This window comes from Gymnogyps californianus, chromosome 17 (assembly GCF_018139145.2).
Source record: "Gymnogyps californianus isolate 813 chromosome 17, ASM1813914v2, whole genome shotgun sequence".
Classification (NCBI taxonomy): Eukaryota; Metazoa; Chordata; class Aves; order Accipitriformes; family Cathartidae; genus Gymnogyps; species Gymnogyps californianus.
The window spans coordinates 3659788-3682499 of NC_059487.1; the positions used below are offsets into that span (position 1 = coordinate 3659788).

A 22712-nucleotide genomic window follows, 5' to 3' on the forward strand; every position below is an offset into this window, starting at 1 on the left:
GATTTCATTAAAACAAAACCTGACCTATGCAACTCTGGTATAATCTTTATATTTGAAACCAAGTCCACTCACCTTGATTCTTTTTAGTCTTCATGCTAATAAAATTATAACTGCTGGTTAAATACTGCTTTTTTTAAGTCCATATTAATTGTAGTCTCTGTTCTGGGAAATTCTATTAGTTTTTGCCACAGATGAGTGTGTTCAGATGTAGTTAAGTAACCTCTTTATTCCAGCTGGGACCTCATCATCAAGTTTCTATTAATTATCTAATCTCAAAATAATCTTAAACTGCTAGAAATGCTGCAATACAGTCAAGTATGACTATTTTTTTCCTCCTGGTGAGACAGTGCCTTAGAAGAAAAAAAATACTGTTGGTTGATAGCCTAGTGAGAAGTCTGTCTTGTCCCAAAGTGCAGCATGTGATTTAAAGCAGTTCGCCTCCTGGGTACAGCCTGACAGGCACAGTCACTTCCATGGGAAAACAATATCCTGCAATCCCTTTCTCATCACTGGAGTGTCAGTTCAGCACATGTGGCAAATGCTACCTCTGCAAACATTGTGCCCCGTCCTACGTTTGTATGGCCTTGCATAAGGGCAAAAACACCCCCGCCCCCTCTCTGTTTCTAGCTAACCCCGTGAAGGTAATAGCCAGAAGCTCTCAGAGTATGGCTAAGATGCAGAAGTCATCACAGGAGTTTACAGATTCCAGAAGTGCATGTAGATTCTGAAAATGGTTGGGCAGATTAATTGAAAAAGAGCAATGAGTGAGGCTTGTTGGAGGCTGGGAAGGTGTTTCAGGGAAGATTGAATGTGTGCTTGTCCTGCTCTTGCATCTTTTCAAAGTAACATCTAGCAGATGTCCGACATGCTTCAGCCATTCTTCTGTTTTTAAGCTGGCTGTGTGAAATGCTCTGTTGTCTTTTCCTTTGCCAATCCCAGATATGTGCTGGTCAGGTGACTGAGAGGACTCTGGGGTAAAAAAGATGGTCTGATGCCATAATTGTTCTAATAGGCTACAAAGTGTGTAGATAACAAATGGAGATGCCTGACTAGCCTGTCTTATTGTTTTTACCTTACTTCATGCAGCGTGCTAAGGCTTGCACCTGAAGGATTAAAGATTTTTAGATTGCCTCAGCTTAAGAGAAGGACCATAGGGCAAATGCCAAGAAAACATTGTGTTCACTCCATCTCTCTTACATTTTTGGCTGCAGTACCTAATGTGTATTTAACTGAAATATCAATATAATTGCAGTATGGTTCTAATTGGGTAAGTATATTTAATACCTATTCAGTTGATCAGAAACTGAATCTAATTTCTGAATTACTTAATATCATAATCTTTTGAAGCATCATATATTTAATGAATCAGATTCTCGCACAGATATCTTAAAATTACAATGACCTGTATAAAAATGAACAATGAATTTATTAGAAACTTTACACTCAGTTGAACTGCATAGCTGAAATCTTTAGGAGGACACTTGTTTTAAAATCTTTGCTTCTGAGTATCTGCACTTTCACCTGGGGGCTCTGGGAATGCATTACATTTTAATGAAGTTTCCTGTGCTGTTAAATACTGTATGCAGCTATACTCACAAATGCCCTTCCATCTACCAAAATCAAGTGGAAAGGTATTTTATAGGGCTTGATGAGGATGTGGATAAAGCAATATCATACAGAAGGTATTTGTCTAATTTATGGAGACAGTGTCATTCAATTTCTAGTGTAAAGAGAAATCTTTTAAGCAAAGACAATTATCATCTTAAATTGGTGGTAAGACTTTATTTCCAGAAGTAAATGTCCAGCAAATGAGCTTTTTGTGCATCTGAATTGCACTTATGAGCCTAGACTATTTGGGTGTAGGAACAGCAATAGAGAGTTTGTCTACAGTGCTTCCAAAGCGTCTTGTGTTACACTTACGTAGAAGGTGTTAACACAATCCTCCTAGGTTACTAAAAGGAAATATTGTCAGTTAAACTATTTCAAAGCATGTTTCAGATTTAGATTTTTAGAATCTGTCCTTCACTGGGCCATCTCAGCTGCATGTCCGTTTGGACTGCAACATGAAGTGCAGGTGTGTTTGAGGATAAAAAGCTCAGAGTACCTAGTTCACATGTCTTGATGAACCAAGGATTAAATGATGACTGAAACTGTGGCTTATATGACAGACAAGGGTTTCTTGTTAGAATCTGGTCATTCAGTATCCTGAAAAGTGATTGCATTTAAATTCCTTCACCTTGTGCCTTTCAAGTCGTAGGAAGACATGCTTTAAGCATTTAATGCTTCCTGGCAGAGTTCAGGCTTGATGCTATTTTAAAGGCATAAGAACTGGGGAATTCAGAAAATCTTTCTTTGAAAATATTTTCTGTTGGAAATATATTATTCTAAGCTTCAGCCTCAAGCTGGAGATGATCTATCCCAGAGACAGGAAAAAGGCCTTGGATGATGGAAGAGGAATCTTTTTCTGTATGTTTGTTACCAAGCAAGTTTTGTATAACAAAGATAGTACAGCCCAAAACTGTTTTGAAATGAAGTGCACAGTGAACATAAAATGTTGAAAATTAGTCCAGTTTACAGTTTGGAATTCCTCTAAAATCAAGAACCTCAGCAGATATTGAACTGTTCACAACCTGTTATTAGCAAATAATTTCCCTCCATCAGAGGATGGAGGCAAGCTGCCTTGTAGTCACTAAGTGGGACTGCCTCAGCGAAATGTGGCTGATGGTCGTTTTTTGAGATTACCTGTGATTTGTCACTGGCTGCAGGTGGCTAAGGATGTGTCAGAATAACACACTGGGTAGTGAGATGTGCTGTGATGGCCTCCTTTTTAGCAAAATCTGAGCTGTCTTTAGAGATAACTGCATTTGTGTAAATGTTGCCCTAAATTTTCTCTCCTTTCCCCTGCTGTCCCTCTGTAATACAGAGTTTAGAACACTGCAGCTACAGCTCTGCTAAATGCATGTTCTGGGTCAGATATTGTAAGTGGAAGATTCATAGCTGTAATTAGAGAGGCACTTTTGCACATACGCTTACATGCCATAGTAGGAAATTTGGTTAAACAGAAAAGGGAGCTCTCTATATTTTCAAGAACTCACACGTGCTATTAGGCAGGGATCTATTTATTTCTGGCACGTATTTACTATATGTTTTGCTCTTTGGGCAAAGAATTTACACAGAGGAGTCTGGAGGCTAAAAGCAAGCAAATCTTCCCATCATTCCCATGTTTACAATGTGCTGCAGAGGGCAGCAGGGCTTCCAGTGCTCTGTGTTTGCCCCACTTTACTGTGATTCTGAAAAGCATCCTGGATATTGCAATGCAAATGGTACACCCAGGAACATCAAGGGAGAAAATGTGTATGAAAAATGCAGAGATAGAATAAATGAACTAAAAAAAAAAACCAAACCAAAAAACAAAAACCAACAAACTCCTCAGGTAACAGATTATTAAAATATGAATCTCTGGCTGATTGTTAGTGCCTCAACCATCAGTTAACTAATCAAACTTTGCAAGGTCTTTTGCATAGTCCAGCGTTTGCCCGCCTGCCCCCAGTCTGACTCCAGGGCACCTGAAGGCAGCGCAGCTGGCTAACCACTGTCATTGCTGGGGTTGACTTGCTCCTGACACATTGAATGAAGATCACGGTTTAACTGAAAACAATTTAAAATACATATCTTCAGATATCCTTGACAATTGCGCTTTATACGTAATTTGAAACAGTAACTGTCAGCAACAAGTAAAAGGATATTTTGTAAGAGAGAACCTCAATCTGAGAAACGTACAAACTTGTAGCTATAAGAATTGTTAGACCTCAATAAAAGTTATTTATACCGCCACTCCCTGGGAGTAGCTTCCAATAACCACGTTATTAAATTTAACAAGATATACCAATTGCAACACTCATTGCAAGTTATTACCATTGTATTAGCCAATTAGATTTTATTTGTTGATACTCAGTAACAGATGATATCTATTTTTTCAGATAAATTTCTGATATTTAACCAGTATACAGTTGAGCTAGTACATATTAAGTATGCTAGCTCAAATATCAAGGAGCAGTCTTTGGAGACCTGCACAATGCTGGAGCTTTAATTGCATGTGTTCTTCAGAAGAAATTTAAACAAAATATCAGTATTTTTCACCAAGAATCAACCCACCATATTAGTGCCTTCTACAAGAAAACATGTAAACTATTGGTATTTCTTTTTGGAACCGCTTAGAATACAGATGGGGGGTGCGTGTGTATACACACGTATCTCTTTGTCCTTATGCATACTGTGGGTAGTTTTCTGTGAGTGCAAAAGAAACACGTAGTCACTAGACCATGCTAGGTGTTAGTGGGGGGTTAGCTTTGCTAACGTGGTGGTGAAGCTTCAGAGACTGCCAAGTGCAAAGAGCTTTAGAGGCCTTTGCAGACTGCATGGTGGGAACTTCCAAAGAGAACAGGGGACTTTCTGAAGTTCAGCACTAATTTAATTTACTTACTTTGGCTTCATTTGGGAAGACTGTTGAGCTAATGGAATGATTATGAAAATGCCAGCCCAATAAGCGCTTAATTTCTTCTCTAAGAACGATATAAGTCTGTTCTAGTTACGTTTGATGGCAACAAGATCGTGTTTCATTTTATGCCGTGTTCACTGGTGTGGCAATAAACCAGACTTCCTACCCTTATTTAAGCTAGTCTTCATGTTTTCTGACCATGAACTTCAAAGAAAACATCTCAGCTACAAGGAGACCTTGCTCCAAAACAGGAGCCCCAGCAGCACTAAAGGAACAGCAGTATAGGGGAAGGAGAAAAATTAGAAGACTGGTAGATGGTATTGGAATTCCTGAGATTTTATCTTTTGAGACAATATTCATCACCAAGGACAATATGAGTCAGTCAATGACTGCTTCTTGCTTAAAGTTCAAACACATTAATTTGAAGTTTATATAAAAGCTTATTGAGAAAGATAGGCTTACTAGTGGAATATAAAATAAGTGAGAAACAGCTATCTCCAGACAGTTTTTTGCTGCCTTGGTGGATGGTAAAATAAGCACGTAATTTAAATGACTGTGCAGCTTGAATAGGTATTCCATGTGACAGTACAAAATGCTGAAATGAAGCCAGTCAATAGAGAGTTCTGACTGATCAAGACTCCAGTGCAATAGTTGATGTAGAATTTGGTGAATATGCAGCATAAATACAATGTTAGATAATCCTGTTAAGGTACACCGAATAATTAGACCCAAGAATTTTCAGATGCTGGAAGGCAAGAAAAGCAATGTTACTTTTTTTGCAGAAACAATGAATACCCACAAATGGTTTTTACTGACAAATATAGCTAAGCCCATCTTCAACAAACACGGCTAATCATTTAAGATGGATTTCTGGAATACAGAAAGGCATTATTTTAGGAAAAAATTTGGTCCTGTAACTTAAGAAACAAATTCAAGCAAAGTAAGGCTTATCTTACTACTACACGTAGTACAAGAATAAAAGCAGGTAAGTGCTACAAATTTGCATTTTTAAAAAGGAACCTTCATTTCATCATACTATGAATAAAGCAGGAGCCTGTTTCAAAGGTGGAAAGCCACTAAACTAATGAATTAAAAAGATTATTAGCTAGAACCATAAGAAAAGATGATGGGGAATGTCTGTTTAAGCATATTCTATGGTTCTGAAAACCCATGTTAATTTTACAAGTTTCATTACATTGGGATAGGCAAGTCTGCAAACTCTTCACGTAAATCTTGGTGTGTTTCAGGAGACTGAAACTAAACTGAACTTGCAAAGTTAGGGTTCTTTGAAAAGGTGCAGTGTATTAATTGACTTTGTTCCATAGCTTAAAAAAAAAAATCCAGTAAGATTATAGATATGTATATACTTACGCTTAAATAAAGCAATAAAATGTTACTATTGAGCTATTGAAATAGTGATAGCTAAGCTGTCAGAAGAAAAAAAGATATTCTTGGTATTAAATAAAGGACATACATTCTGGCAAGTGAAGTTAGATGAGTCATCCTAGATTTGGACATAAAAATTTAAACAAATGACATTTAGTGTTAGTTTTACTCCTAGGATACTTCAAAGCAATTTCACTGATCCTTGGTGGATTATGAAGTACAGAATTAGTAATGAATATATGAGCTGGTCTAGGGCTCAAATTATGAGACAGGTATGCAAGCTTTTACAAAGAGAAACCTATAATAATGAATTTAAGAACAAAAACTTAGCTTAACCTGACAAGTTCAGGAAATACAGCTTAAATACTTGTTCCATATATATCAGGATCGTAGTCACCATGCTTGTTCTGCGGCAGAGTGGCTCCATGGGATTAGGAGGAAAACAGATAAACTTTGTCAGGCTCTATTGCACATTTGGGACCAATAATTTCTGCAGAGAAGTGCTGGAAGAAAAACTTCTTAGTACTGGGAGGATGCTTTGTCTTCAGGTGTTTCACTAGACAATGCTAGACCTATTTGATCTGTCCCTTTCATAACATTAAGCTATGTTATTGGTGACGTTCATCATGAAGACCATGCATGATCCCTTATGCAGTGTCAGCAATATTTTGATTATAGTAAGGTTTCTGTGCAATGAACATGCAACCATTGATTGTATTCATGCATGTTGTGTGTGTGCGTGCACGCACATGGAAACTGTGCTCATAAGCTGCTTCAAAATATATGGAAATAGATGTGTAATGTTGAACCTGCAAAGATAGCAATTTGACGTGGCATACAAATTTGGAAAAGACTTTCAAAAAATGTATACCTATAGTATGACAGTCTTCCTTTAATAGGCTGATAGCACTTGAAATCACTGTGATACAAAAAATTCTAATCTTGAGCCTACTTTGGGACCATTACAGTTTCCAGTTGAAATGAAGAGCTTTTCTAAGCTGCATTCAGTTTTTTCAAGGATTAACTTGATTTAGGAAAAAAACCCCAAACCTATATTGTATATATTTTAATCCTAAAGTGAAGTGATTTTTATTGCTGCAGTTAAAAACAAACACACACTTTCTGTCCCTCCTCCCCCCCAATCTGAAAGATCTGATTGCCAGGACAGGGAACATGCAAAAGGAATGAAATCTAGTCAAATCTAACAAGAATGATCCATACCTAAGCCAGGCACTTGTTACCAATATCTCAAAGGACTAGCACCTTCCAGTGTAGATAAAACCTTCTCTGCTTACATGTAAATCTAATAATACTATGTTAAGAGTAAGATGGAAAGAAAAGAAATGGAGCTGTCCTGTGGCAGATGAATCATGCCTTGACAATGAGGACTGATACTTGCAGCAGAAACCAAATCACATACAGGAATATGTTTGAGGCACTAGAGAAATCACTGATGTTTACTTCTAAAACCCAGAACATCTGGATACCTTGAGAGAAGCACTTTTGTGAGCATCAGAAGTAGAGAAGCCTGGTTTTCAGTGGATTTGTGTTTCATGGTCGAGTGACTTATCTGAATTTACGCTAGGTCTAAGCTCAGTTCTTAAACAATTGACATCAGAAAAAGACACTATGAATGCTTTACTTTAGAGTTTATACCTTATTACACACTGGGGAATCTATTCCTCAGTTTCTCCTGGTATAGATCCTCTGTTAACTAACAAGGCACAAAAATTGATCAAAGCTTTCTCTGCAGTTTTGAGGAGTCATAGCATCTTTCTCTCCCTTGTAGAGTCTGAGTTTAAATACACAGTGAACGTGTGGTGCCCTTTGACTCAGTAAAGATAAGTCTTTTCTCTTTACAGAAACTATTTCCTTGAAAAGTCTGGGAATATAGAACAAACAGGTGAGTAAGATAATAAAGTACTGATTGAAATTGGCCAGTTACAACAGCAGGTTGGTAATGAGATGGCAGAGGGATGATTTTCTGACAAATGAGATACCCAGTTACCACTGGCCCTTCTGAAGCTTCCTATCCTGTGCTGTGCAGGTACCTAAGGCTACACAAAATGTATTGCTTGTAGGGTGTTACGGTTGAAATTAATGACATCTCAAGTGACAAGTGCCCTCCTCCAATCCCTCCATACTTGTCCTTCTCTTTGGCATGATGTCTGTTGAGAGCGGAGGCTGTTGGACAGTGCTCGTTAGAAATAGGTCTGGTCTTGCAGAATTTGGATCTGCTTTCTTGTTCAGCTTAGCATTTTGGGTTGCTTGTATGCATGTTTCTGATGTCTTCTGTCTTAATCTTTCTGGAAGGAGTAGAAAGCACATAAAGCACAAACTAATCTTCCGGGGCAAGGAAACCCCAATATCCCTTGATTTTATCCCATCTTAAACGAAGCAACTCAGCACAAGCTTTACATGCACATTTTTATTCTCCTCTCCCTCCCACCTCCATAAGAATACATAATAAGATTTCTCAAGGATATACTATGTGAAGTCTACAGTCTGAAAAATTAAGTTATAAATGGAGTTTTATACAATAAATCCCATAACAGAAGTTATCCTAATGAGCTAAATGCATCTGTTACAGCCCTTGTAAACAAGAATGTCTTTGGAAGAGATGAGAATGAATGATCAGAAACAGTGGTGTGTTAATTTCTGGAGTTTTATAGTTCATAAGTACGACCTCATCATAATAGCACTTGTTTCTTCCTCTACTTGCCTCATATTTTGTGAGGCTAAGGTCTAAATTGATGGAGTAAATCTCAGCTCTCAGAGTTTCAAAAGGGATGTTCCACAGAGAAGTATTGCATGCTTGTTTAATTTCTGCCCCCCCCCTTTTTTTTTTAAATAAATAAGGGAGAAAATTAACTACTTATGCCCCAGAAGAAAGGCCTGGAGTGGGACGAATGAGACTGATGCTCTTGCTGTCTCTACCCCCTCCCCACCTTGGGAATGCTGTAAATGCTCGATCAAATTATGTCTGCTGTGCTGTTTTCTGTGTGTATTTAGAAACACAGGATAACCGATGAGGTTTCTCACATCAGTATGTTTCTTTATCCCTCTTAGAAGTATTATGTTTTTTTTAATTTGGTGAGTCCGTGAGAGTTTGACATTGGATGACTTTATAAAACATTCTACTAATTGGATTTGTTAAAATAAATAAATCAAACACTAATTGGAATGTGCCCTGCCATTATTTTTGCTTACTGAATTAGATATAATGGCGTGAAGTTCTTTTTATCATATTTGTGCACTTATTTAAACACCCCCCGGCGCACACTTCTGCAAATTCAATTATGTATTCAAAGGAGGCATTCAATTTATGCAAGGCTGGTTTACATTTAATCCGGGGGCAAGTCTCAGTAACTGATGATAGGTCTGCTCAAGATTAATTAGCATCACTCAGATGAGCAGTGGCATTGTTACAAGCCTGCAGTGTAAAACAAGGGATATTTTATCCTTCCTATGTGAGCCGTTATTTGCCTCAATATGACCCTTTTCAGGAAGGGAAAAGCTTCTTTCTTGTTTAGGTTTCATTTTGTGAAAAAGAGTCAACACCACATGCGTTATCTAACGATATCAAAGTCATCTCCATTTCCTTTTCTTTTGCCCCGCTTAGCAACGGCATTTGTCACTGTTTAATTTTCATCCAACCAGGGGAAAGACTCCAAGATCCCAATTTGCTTCCTAAAAATCCTCATTCTTGTTAACAATTTATGAAGACGTAGAACCCCATTTTGGTGAATGTGTAAATGTTTTCATTTTCCTCAAACAGCTTTGTGATACGGTGGCTAAAATTATAACGTGCAAACCTGGTATCTAAATTCATTGAGTGGTATCTTTTTCTTTCAATTTGAGGATTTTTTTTTCTATGTTCATGAATAGCCCTGCGCTGCTGCCAAGCAGTTATATTTCAACAATGGATGATTTTGTATTAGGATGGATATAATCTCTTTTTCCCCCCCCTCTTTATGTTCCAGCATATTTAGGTGTAGTTCATATTTAGGTATCCACAGAGGTAGCGTGTCTTAGGAAACACTGAGTATTAAGCTTATGCTGACATCAGTGAAAATAATACATCTGCTCATTTTAGCCTGTTGGCCCATTTTGGAATTACTATCCTTACCTAAGAGGATACTTAAAATCTATTAATAAATTTTTAGTTTAAACTGAAATTCATTAGTGGGGAGTAATTGAATTTCTAAGGATCTTGCAGCGAGGCACTTGTGTGGCGAAGTGGATCACTCGATCCCATTAGGTGAGCACGAGGAGCATCTGTGCAAGCGCAATCGGACATCGAGCGTACCTTTTGCCCTGTGTTTCCTCGCTAGCTTGTTTAGGAGCTTGCTGTCCTGAACACACACTTGAACATACGAGCACTTTCATCTCCTGGGTCAACAATATTCCACAGAAAAGGTATTACGCCACGCTTTTTCTCAAACTCTTCCTCCTCGTCCCAGTTTATCCTCCTTCAACAGGGACTAGAGCTTGCAGGGTGTGCTCCGTTCAGCAGGGCCCACCTGAGGACCCCTGACTGCGGTGAGTTCCTGGGGTTCCCAGGTCTGGCACGCTGGCCTCAGCGAGGCTGTGGGCCCCAAAGATGGATGGAGCCCACTCGGTTTGTCTGGCGTGGTGGCAAAGCTGTCGCTGAGGTGGATCCGAGCGTGGCGATGCGGAGTGTCCCTCAGCCCGCCCGGCTCCTCTTCCACGAGAGGGTAGGGGAAACAGAGCCCGCCTCGACCCCGAGGCTGGGTTTGCATTTAGAAGCGGATGTTTTTGTTTGTAAGAGCTGTGTTGGCGCTCCGTGTGCTGGCAGCGGGGGGGGCGGGAGGGGCGGCCTCTGTGAAGAGAGGCCGGGGCTGCCCCGCGCCGGACAGGGCCGGCTCCGGCCGCTTCCTCAAAGGCCGCAGCGTGGGAGGCAGCCGAGCCCCTCTGCGAGGCGGGTGGCGGCTCTGGGAAACGTGTGTAAGAAAGGGCAAAACACCCAGGAAGGGGGGAGAGGAATTGTGTGAGAAGCCGTCCTGCAGACAGCAAGGTCAGTGAAGGAGGAAGAGCGTGGTGGGTCTTGAATTCCTGAGGTGAAGCTGGGTGGAAATTTTACAGCTGCTTTTCTGAATGTGGCTGCCTGTAACTGAGGCTGTAATGCCATGTTTGCCATGTTCTGCGAAAAAGGTAGGACAAAGACCACCTGTGATATACTTGTTTGGCAGGTATGAACACAAACTACTGTGACTATTAGAGTAACCCCAAAATCTGTGATATCCTGGATGTTGTGATTCTTTCCTTCCACTTTCTGAAGTTTCTTTCCCATTCCATAATAAAGTGTACACTGTAATAGTGCGAACAGAGGAGTTGCTGACTCTTCAGCTCACAAGTTAATATGGCTCTGGCTCCCAGCTGAGTGTTTACTTCACTTGTAATTCTGCTCTCTTTTGACACACTACAGCAAGAAGCGGATGGAGGCTTCCCTCCTCTTGGTACCTGAGATTCATGCAGCCAGCCTGCTTGTCTGAGCCCTTAAAATTGACTCCATTTTTTTTCTCCTTGTCCTCATTCCTCGCAAATTCACATCTCCAAATTCCAATTCTGTTGCTTCTAGTAAATTAATCCTTCTGGCTTATTGCCTTGTCACTCTGCGTTTGGGGGTTTCTCCGCTAACCTTTTCATTTGTTAAAATATAGATGTCTTGCTGCTACTTTTAAGGCTCTCCACGGTTTATCCTTTCCTTTCTTATCCAATTGTACTACAAGGTTAGCTTTGACTTTCAGACAAGGCACTTTAAAGCTTCCTCAGGTATTGTCTCTTATCAGTGGAAACTCCCAATTAATTTCCAGAAGTTCTCACTGTATCTGCTTTTCAGCTCCTCTTCCAACTTTACCTACCTCAGCATGTATAAAATAACCTGTTTAGCTGATTATACCAAGATATTGACAATTACATTCCCTGTTAAATGAGGATTGCTACCCTATATTTTGCTACTATCACTTGTTTTGCTTCTGGGACTTTGTAGCAGCACCTGTGCAATTTTCTCTGTGTACATGAGGCCTCGTACAATTGTCTGGCTTGATCAGAGAATTTGTTTACAATCCCTTCAAAGTAATAGCTCAGAGACAGCACTGTTATTGTGCACTGCAGCATGCTGAACAGAGGTTGTGTGGAAAATGGTGTATGTCTGAAGTTGTACTATTAAAGTGAATCTATCAAAATTAGAATGCCCCGCTTGGAGACAGAGAGCAGAGTATTTGATACCGTCTCTCATATGCACTCACTGTGAAAAAGGTGACTTTCAATTGCATTGCATACTCCCACACAATCCAGAACACCTTTATTTTCCCTTAGATGTTTTAATGAGCATGTTTAATATTTTAAATTTGAACTTTTTCACCTAAATTAAATTTTAAAAAATAGGGAAACAGTTTAAGTGTAATCCTGCTCATTTTGACAGCTGGGAAAGCTTCACAAGTACAGTAAATTTAAAGCAAGAATTATTAAAATATTGTAAAATAATGACACTTCAGAAATATTTGCAGAGACTCTGCTGAAAGAGACAGGCAAGCTTGCAAGGGTCACAAAATCTGCTGTAGTCAGATCTATTTATAATGAAAATATAGAATATATCAAATTAAGTGTGGGGTTTTTTTAGGACAAGCTTGATCTTTAAACTTTTCTTTAGCAACGGAGTGTTTTGGGGTGTCAGGTACTCTACCCAACAAATCCTTCTAGTATATACTTAAATAGAAATAATATGTGAGGTTTTGTAGAACAACATAGAAAACCAGTTGCAGTTGGAGTGCACGTAAAGTCCTTTAACAGAATAAAGATTTAATAAGTATTAATGACATGGTATATATTTGTGTTTGTCATTTATGAGGAGTTCCATAGGAACTGAGACAAGTTTGGGCTTTCTTGGGAGCTAGAGAATAGAAAATATAGGTGAAAACTAAAGAAGGCCTTGATGTCCCCAGTGTTGGATAATCCTTATTGCAAAGGAACCACAGATCACTCACGTACCAGCTATTTATTGTGTGTGTGTAGGCAATGCAGCCTGTGGGAAGGAGTAAAGAGTCAGGAACATCTCTGTGCATATAACTCTGATTAGTGTCAAGAGCAATTGGCAGTTTGGCTGGCAGAGCAAGCTAGTGTTGCCTTGAGCATTGCTCAGTCCTTGCAGCTCTGAAGTGTTAGATGTGTCCAGTTGACTTTGGAGGACTAGTGTCTGCAGAGAAAAATTACCCTTGCTTCCCTAAGAGAGAAAACCAAAGCAGTACAGAGACACTGTTGGCATGAACAAGGTCTGACCTCAAGGACCCAGGCTGCCTGATCTAATGGATCCGGTACTGAAATACGTTTGGCAGACTAAGTTGGGTGGATATGAAGAGGAATTTGCCTGAGGTAAGGGACACCAGCGTAGGAATATCCTACCAGGGAATAAACTAGCTTGATTTGTCTGTGTGACGCAAGTTTCAAAGATCTGTGTTGGAATACAAAATTTCATTCCACTGTTCGTGCGTTTCCCTTGATTCACAAGCATTCAGGCAGCTGCCAGGTTATTTATGAAAGTTAACTACTTGCAAGTATTTTAGGAATTGCAGTAGGAAAGATCACTTAGTCAACAGTCTGGACGGTGTGAATGCTAGTTGCTATCTACTTCTTGTTGTCCTCTTGTTGTCAAGAAACCAGGGGGTTGTACTCAAAAGTATTGACTCAGAAGACCTTGAGGAATGGTCATGTGCCACACAGGGCTTCATGTCGTTATGTATAAGAGATGGTTAAAAGGAAGGTTGCACTTTCTGTAGGTGTAACCCAACCTTGTGTAATTCAAGGCTTAAAAGCAGAAAGAAGTGAGGATTCACTGTAGGAACAGTGATGCTGTGCTTGTTTACCACTTGTGTTCCTTCCCCCCCCCTTTTTTTTTTGGATATCTGACTTAGAGGTTTATGTAATTAAGTATCAGTTACTGGGACCCAAACACAAATATTCCTGCACGTGTGCATCATGTGCAATTGTCCTTGAAAATGTAAAGACAATAGGTTGAAATAAAGGGAACTGATCTAAGAAACAGTGGCATGGAGGGAAGAAAACAAAGGCTGCCAATGGATACAAAGTGTGGAAAGTACAAAAATATTTTCTGGATACCTTCTCTGCTGCCTGAAATCTAATATGCCGGAAATTAATTTTATTTTTCCTTTTTTTTTTTCCCCTGTGTAAACTTGGGTACAAAATATTTAAGTAAATGACCTACCATGAAGAGACATAAAGAATTAATACAGAAATTTATTCATTTTTCTTGTTTTTAGGTGGTTGTTCATTTGATGAGCACTACAGTAATTGTGGTTATAGTGTGGCCTTGGGAACCAATGGATTTACCTGGGAGCAAATCAATACCTGGGAAAAGCCAACAATGGATCCTGCTGTCCCAACTGGTAAGTAAGAAGCCTTAGTAACAGTGGGGAGATGATATTCTTTGAGAGAATCAGCTGTTAGCCCTATATGGGTGTGTACTGGGTCTGGTTACCCACAACAATGGGGGTAGGATTTTATTAGTGGTAAAAAGATTACTTTTGTGTTAAAAATAATCTGACAACAGAATTCATAAATGTGAGATGGCTTTTTACAACATTTGCCATTTGATACACTTGCTGAATTGTTTTACATTCCTTATTCCTATTTTATTCCTGCATTTAACAGAGAGGATATGTTTCAGATATAATATTCTAAGGTTTGGCCAGCTTTTTACATGTTTTAGGATCAGAGAGCTGTCTTGTCTGAGGAGATGCATGTTTGAGAGGCGAGAAAAAGTAAAGCTTTGTAATGTCTGGGAATATCGGACCTTCCAGTTACCATTTAGCTCTTAACTGACTGCTTTAAATTCTAATTCTGAGAAAGACAAGAATATTTCTAAAGAATTAACTGTAGTAGCTAGTGCTTGATTGGGCTGGGATTTCAGACAATAAAGTTCTTGTACACAAGAAAAATGTTACCAACAGAGAGAGTTACCAGAATACCTAATTTGCTAACATATTTTGAGCACATCCAATAATAGCATAGTCTTCCATGTGATACTTGGAATATTCTCTGAAGAGCTCACAGTAATGGTAATTTCCAATAGTTTTGTTTCTCATTGGAAGTTACCATTATGGTGTATATGGGAATAAGTTCTCTAGCCTTAATAAAAGTGCTGTGGAATGCTTTGTTCACATTGAAAAAGAACTTGTTTTAAGAAAGCACACTAAAATTTTCTAAAAATCATAGTTTGTCTGTGTTTCTTGCCACCTAAAATAGCAGTGCAAGCCCCTTTAACGGACACAATGGCAAACAGATCTGACCAGCCAGTTAAGACTTTGATTTCCGTCCTAAGAAAGAAGTATTTGTTCTGGTTAGTGCATTGCACTTTGAGAAGCATGAGCTGCATGGCAGAACCAGAATACGATGTTGTTCAAGAGGTATTCTTATGCCTGTAATTATTGGGGTAAGAGACTTGTAATTGCTAGCTGCCTGTTAAGGATACCGTGTAGAGCTGATACAATAGCTCCCTGCCGTACCCATTGATAGACAGCCCAGACTTCATCCCTGTGTGCTTGTTGTCAGTAGAAAACAAGTGCACAAGATACCAGCCTAGCTGTGGTTTCTCCATCACCAAAGGCTAGTTAAGTTGTAGGTTTTTTTATTATTTTATTATTGGAAATTGTTCGGAACAGGATCTTTCAAAGTGTGTAACACCTAGTACCACTTGATTTGGCTGTGGCATCCCCAAAGAAGTTAATTGTGAAAGTTGCAGTTTTCTGGTCTTGTCTGCAAGAATGTATTTCATCATTCTAGATGCTGTTGCTTTTTTATTGATGGCAGTTTTATCTCTACGTTCCTCAGCTTCTACCCTCTTATGTCCTATTTCCTGTCCCTGGTAAAGACCTAGCTAGAGAGACATGACAGATTTTTGAATTAACTGATCCCAGAGCTATCTTAAGGAATAGGAACATCACGGTTTTGATGCAATTTTGAAAGCAAGGAATAAATGGGAGGGATTACGTGGCTTGGACTGGATGAATTCAATATTTTGTCAACTCTAAACTTTAAGGTAAACTTATCTTCCTGGCCTCCATATGAAAGGTGTATTGTCATCTGAAATATGCTGGAACTATGGAGAAATCAATAGACAAACAACAGTCTGGAATGGCATGGTAAAAAAAAAAAAAAAAAACAAAACCAAAAAACAAAAAACAAAAAACCAGAAACAAACCATAAAACCAACCCCAAAACACTACAATGTAATTTTTAACAAGGCTTTCAGAATTATTTCTTTTAAAACTAAATAGAGGTGTGTGTTTTCCCCCTTAGTACATCATTCCATGGTATCTAGTAGCACTAATAAATATATAAAGATATTAGAGCTGCTGCAAATTTAATGAAGGTTAGACATCAAATAAGAAGTGTAGAAAGATGCAAAGGTAAAGCAGCCATCAACTTGGAATGTGCTGATAAATATTATCTAAAGAGATTTTAAGGAGCATAAGGGGAAATTACTCAGTTCCTCATGTTACTAATTGATGACTTAGGACTATTCACACAGAACAAAAGGTAGAATCAGTAGGTAGGAAAAGAAGATCGACCACAGCAAATGTGTACAGAAGGCTCTAGTAACAAAAACATGTTTTCAAGAGCTGTCCAAATCATGCTAACCTTGAAGTAAATTATAGTGGTCAATTAGACTCCCCGAAGCTAGCAGAGACGTTCAGAGCTATTATTGAGAGTCTGTATTGCTGGATAGAATTGTAATGCATGTTGTTTGTATTGGTTACTCATTGAAAATCTGTTTTGTGAGAATAAAAGATGTTTACTTAAAATTCATCTAGTGGCAAAGCCAGGCGAATAAACTGATGAACAGCACGTTCCACTCCTACAAGCAGGGACATCTTTAAAACCAGAGTACTAGAACATTTGGTGATTGACTTTCCATTCCATTTAATTTCTCTACAGCAGCTGAAAGCAGCAGGGTGTAAATCCACTGAGCTGCAGGGTGTAAGAGGTGGTAAGAAAGAGACGTTCGTGGAATAAGCATCTTCTGGTGGCCAGCAGTAGCCAGGAAAGCTCCCTAGCACGAAGAGCGGCAACAGGAGTGCCAGAATGCATAGGGTTCTGAGAACGCAAGCAGTAATGTAGATGTTCTTTATCAGGATGGTATTTTAGACACTGTTTTTGTAGCTGGAAATAGATTAAAATACTACGTTATGGAAATGGTAAAAACAAAACGTGAGCAGGCATTAAGTTGGTTCAATGATAATAAGTGTGGAGCGCAGCTTGCTGGGAGATGTTGGCAAAAAGCGTGGCCTGCCCCCCCCCTCGTCAGCCAGCCTACATTAACATTGCTGTCAGAGCTATTTTCTTCTGTAAAATGTATTGGCTTTCATAAGTACCAGCAGATCCCTTTGAATTCAACCAAGCCACAGAATTCTGTCCTCCTGAATACTAATGATAATATCTAGCACTTCTTACAGTCCTTTTCATCGTTAGATCTCAGAGTGCTCTTCAAAGGAGGTCAGTACCATGAATGAGAGCCTGAGTCTATAGTGCTGTGTAATTCTCTGCTGACACACTGCTGCAAAGGTCTCTGCGCAGGGATGACTTTCTGTTCTTTATTTTTTGAATTAAAATGTCAAAAAAAAAAAAAAAAGGGAGGGGGCAATTAAACTGCTGTATTAGCAATGTAGAAGTTTGTAGGCAATTTGTTTTACTCTATTGCTAGCAAATAAACTGTTTTCCATGAATTCTATGATTAATTCCTTAGGGCTGGAAACAGTGTTAATTGAGGGATTAAGAACCAGATGTTTGTTGTTCTGAATAAATGTTTCAAAAACATGAAAGAAATGAATTGTAGGTATCCAATCCTCAGACTTTGGTGGGACTCTCATTCCATGTCCTTGCATAATAGCAGGAGTGATTATAACAAAGTATTCTTTAACAGATGGGTGTTTACTTAAGCCTGAATACCCTCAGTGATAAGTATTCTACAGCCTTTGGGCTGCTTGTTCCACTCTGAGTTATAAAGGTTCTCAGTCCTTCATTTTCCTTTTTATGGCTTCATCTCATTATTTTTTGTTCCATCTTTGACTAGGGAGAATAATCAGTTGTTGCTCTCTTTTATAACCTCTTTTATATAGTTGCGTGCAGTTAAGTCTTTGTTTTGCAGGACTAAACATGACCCAGTCCTTTTATCCTTTCTTAATTCAGTGTCTCATTTCCTTCCCTCTAACCCTATGCCTTCAGTCATTGCTTTCTTATCTTTTTTGGGTGTTTGCCTAAAGCTGTGTTACCAAGCAGGGATTCAATACTCTGTATGACAGTGCTGGAGGGGCACAAGACTTTAATTCTGTTATAGAAGTTCAAAGTACAGCAAGTAGATTTCTCCTGCTCCTCTTTATTTCCATCTTGTGCAGTTTTCACTCCCATTTTTCTGTAAACATTCAGTCTTTATGTGCTGGCATTAGATGATGTGAAGTGGACATGGCCCTTTAGTTTGTGTTGGATCACAGAAGTTATTTCCTTGGTGGTAAAGTAGGGCCTGAGCTTTTCTGTATTTTTGAGGCAGATACTTCATTAGTACAACAAGGAAATGTGTTGTGTTTAAACTAGCCAGACAAAAGTGCTAGCCTTATTTTTCATGTTACGACACTGTAGTATTCCCAGGACCTTGGACCTGCCTGCTTTTGCAGCAGTTGCAAGAATAATATTAATAATGAAAGTATTTCATGTTTGCATGTTCAAAATATTTTACCATCATTTGCTAACTAACTCCAATGGAGACTTAACCAGGGCTGACTAGACTGAAGTAATTACTTTAATTGTATTAAATAAGATTCTACTCTGAATACAAAGCCATCATGCCATGTGCCTTTCTACAGCAGCATTCCTTGGTATTAGATTTACTGTTCATCTCAAGCTTGCTTTTCTGAAGTTTCCCTGTTCCAAGTTAGCAGATAAGCAATGAGCACACAGAGGCTGAAGATCTGACCCCATCTGCCTGACTGCTCACTTCCTTTCATGTATGTAAATTGACTCTTAGTGTAAGTGTTACTTTACTTTGTGTGTATGTCTGTGTATATATACATAGATATGTATCTAGACACATACTCCATATCACTGCTGTTTCTTGCTGAATTGCTTTCTAAGTAAACATCCTGTTTGTCTAGGAGACAGGAGTTTAGATATAAATTTAGGGATGAACAAAATGTTTGGAACAAATTATCGTATTTAGGTGTATATGTATGTAGAATTAGAGTTTCAACACTTGTATGTTACTTAGCAAGTGCAAATTGCCTCACTTTGCTTGCTTATTCCACAGAGTCCGCAAACTTTCTGCAAAGAGAAATAGGACCTGTTATTGACCAAAGGTGTTTTTCTGGTAGAAATAGATGCATTTTTATTTTTCTAAGAGCTAAGCTTGCTTGCGATGTCTAACTCATGGTTTGGAAAATGCAAAATAGTTGTGGAAAATGCCATTGATACGTAGTTTTACAGATTTTGTGTGTGTATTTCTGTAAAGCTTATCAAGTAGCAGACAACTAGCGTTGCACCAGTGGCACAAGTACACGCATAGTGTCTTTGTGCTTCCTCTGTTTACAGTTGAGCTAAAGGATTCAAACTACTTTATGGTGCTTCAGAAGACTATGGGCAGATTAGTACCAAATGGCTGCTAACTACCCCGTTAGTGTTTATGGCAGTTGCAGCACTGACAGGTCTGGTTCACCCTTCAGAGATGCAGTCAGCATTTGCTCTATGATCTTCCCTCATGAACTTGGAGGAGGAGCCTGTGCTGAATCCTCTTAATGGTGGATATTTTGAGGTAATAGTTGGCAAAGTTAAGGCACAAATGGGTTCTGAGTGCTTTCTTATGTGAGTCTGCATTGTGTGGCCCGATTAAGTGAACACAGCTCGAGAGCTGCTCAGTGTGTGCAACTCATCACTTCCCTTGAATGCGTTGCACCACCTCACTGAAAATTTGTAGCAGAATTTCCTTCTTTTCTCTTGGAGCAGAGATAAGGGATGGGGACTCTTCCCACATCTAACTGGGTGTGTGCTTTTGTTCCAGTAACTGGAGGGCTCTCTGAGCTTCTCACTGAAAGAACAGAAGGGTTATCATCATTAGTGTTGCTTCGTGAACTACTCATTTAGCGGGTGAACATCATAGACATGATGTATATATGAATACCAGATGGCTAAATTCTACTTGGACTCCACTGAACTGAGTAAAGTTTTATGTTAGTCTAATAGGCCAACTGCTTTCCTATGTCACCTTCCTCTTTTTGTTGAGTGGCACCATGGAGTTATAGTGTGAATGAATAATTATGAAACAGCTTTCCTTGAGGAAGGTGATAACTGACCATCTATGCCCACATTGAAGACGGGCAGGATCCTTTAATTTCTTTCAGGAGATTACTGATGTGAAGTTATGTTAACCTCTACAAAGAACAGAGAACCTCTGTGCATAGGTCAGACAATTGTCTTTTTTTTCTTCAGGCTAGAATGAATGCCAGCAGGAGTTAGACTCAACATATGTAAATTTGAAAGGCAATGCAAGAAAATTAACATTTTCCCGTGTCTAAGTGTATTAATTCTTGCTTACAAGAAAATACACAAACTTGTTAAAGGAATAAATTAAAATTCAGCTGTATATACGAGATGAATCATGACTCAATTTTGTCTGAGAGGGAGAAAGAAATTTGGTTTAGCTGGAGCCAGTGTATTTTTTGCAGGGGAAATTACTAAGAATGAGTCAAATATGTTTCTCCCTACTCTTTCTCTTCCATACAAGTAAATAGATTAGTCTGGGGCTAGGTAATGAACTCAAAGTCATTTCTCAGCTTTTAAGGTCTAAGCAGAAAGGGATCTCTGGAAGCTTTCCCCAGTGCATTTTTATTTTGCTGTTTACTATGCAGCTTCATGTCTGTGTGTTGGGGTTCTTTTTTCTAGTTGCAGTTGTAAATAGTTCTTCCCCATTTCCAGAATTTCATCCCTATTTTACGCTAACCTGAGTTTTGGGGGTTGATTGCTTAGTTTGCTGGATTTATTTTAGTGGATGTGCATGAGAATGTTTAGACTATTGGGGAAGTGTACTCTTTTGGCCTATTTATGAATACAGCTTTGGGAGGAATGTAACCTTGCAGGCAACTAAAGAGAACGTTTTCTGCACTGTGGCCTTTAATTGCTCTATTTTACTCTATCCAGTAAGGCCCCCAAAAGCCATTACTATAACTGATGCTGTAATGGCCGCTTGGAGCCCAGCATTCGGATTTAGCTGTCCCTCAGAGCAATGTATTGTCACCCATATTTTTTGACTATCTCCTATCAGGTCTGGATTGTCAGTAACTAAGTCATACCTGCATTAGTATACAATTTTGTGTCTTCAGGCAGGGAAAGCCAGCAATGAAGACCATGAGCAATTGCTCCTTTTACACAGAACTGATTTCAGAAAGGTAATAACTTAAAGCAATTAGTCTTAAGAGCAATTCTTACCAAATATTTGCTTTCTGTCTTATGTTCCTGTGTGCTAACACCAAGTAGAACCTTTCTTTTGCGATTAGGCGTACTGGTTTTGGATGAAATAGTCAGGGACCATTTGACCTAAGTACATGTGAAATTGCAGACCTGTAAATTAAGAATATCACACTTAAAAGCTAAGTAGTTAGCTATTCCATGATGCAAGATGCAAGAAGAGTTGATTTAATTAAGAACATTTACCCCTCTAGAGGCCTTCTGCTGAAGGGAAAATTACATCTCAGTTTTTAATACTTTGTCATTCATATTGTAAATGTGAGATAGAATTTCTTCTTATGTGCCATTGAGAGGGGTCAGCAGAAGCATACTTCTGCTTAGATGTAGATGGTACTTTGGTACTGAAATCAAGCTTAGCAAGGATGTGTAGCCTTCTCTGAACATGCATGGTATAAAGAAATGTTATCAAAGGAATCTGAAAGAATGACTTCTAGGAAGGCCTTTTAATGACCCTGAAGGGATTGCTGTCTGTAGGGAATACATGTAGTTACTGCACCTTGATGTGTTAAATGGTACATTTGAACTGTTGTCAGTCTATTTCTGATCCTTTTCTGTGAAAGCTGTCAGAAACAGAGCTGTTTGTGAACGTCAGGACCTTTCCATTATCACCATTAGTTGAGACCATGACACTTTTAAAGCACTGCCGTAACATCGTTCAGCATCACACTATGAAGAAGGACAAGAAAGCTATTGTACGTGTTTTTCCTCTATGGTTTCAGTACTGAAACATGTTAATTTTTCTCAGCACCTGTTGACTCTAGCAGGAACTGATGCCTTTCAGTGTCTTAGCACACAGTCTGCGTTTTTTGTAATCCGTTATTTTGAGCTCTGTTAGGACATGCTGTCCAGATGCCAGGTAGGTTAAAACTGTTTTTTGTTTGAGAGCCAAGTTAGGGAATTGTTATAGCCACAGCGATGGAAAAACATTTCCATGAAAAACTTTAAAAGCTTCAGGAGTTGGGGGATAGAAGGAAGAGAGGTTTCTTCCAAAAATATGATATCTAGTTTAAATTCTGTTGAAATAAATATGGTTGCATTGAAATAAGGCTAGAATACAAGCTTTGACTAAGATCTTTTGTTTTAAATACTTATTTCTGTAGAAATTCTTTCTATAGCAAGGATCAGATTGATAATTTAATACCCCTTTGCTCATATTAGAAAATTCAGAGCAAGAAGAGAAGCATGCTTAAGGAAGAACAGGAGTAAACAAGGTGCATAGGTAGAATGATGGATGGGGAAGGTCTTTCTGGCGAAGATGGGATGCCAGAATTGACAAATG

The 22712-nt window shown here is 38.9% G+C and overlaps 1 protein-coding gene across 1 annotated transcript in view; it reads left to right on the forward strand.

The window, feature by feature from the left end:
* The window catches only part of PTPRT (protein tyrosine phosphatase receptor type T), a 462241-nt gene that overhangs the window by 110956 nt on the left and 328573 nt on the right, over positions 1-22712 (forward strand). The window contains 1 exon segment of the mRNA XM_050907140.1: positions 14185-14310. Coding sequence (XP_050763097.1) covers positions 14185-14310 — 126 coding nt within the window.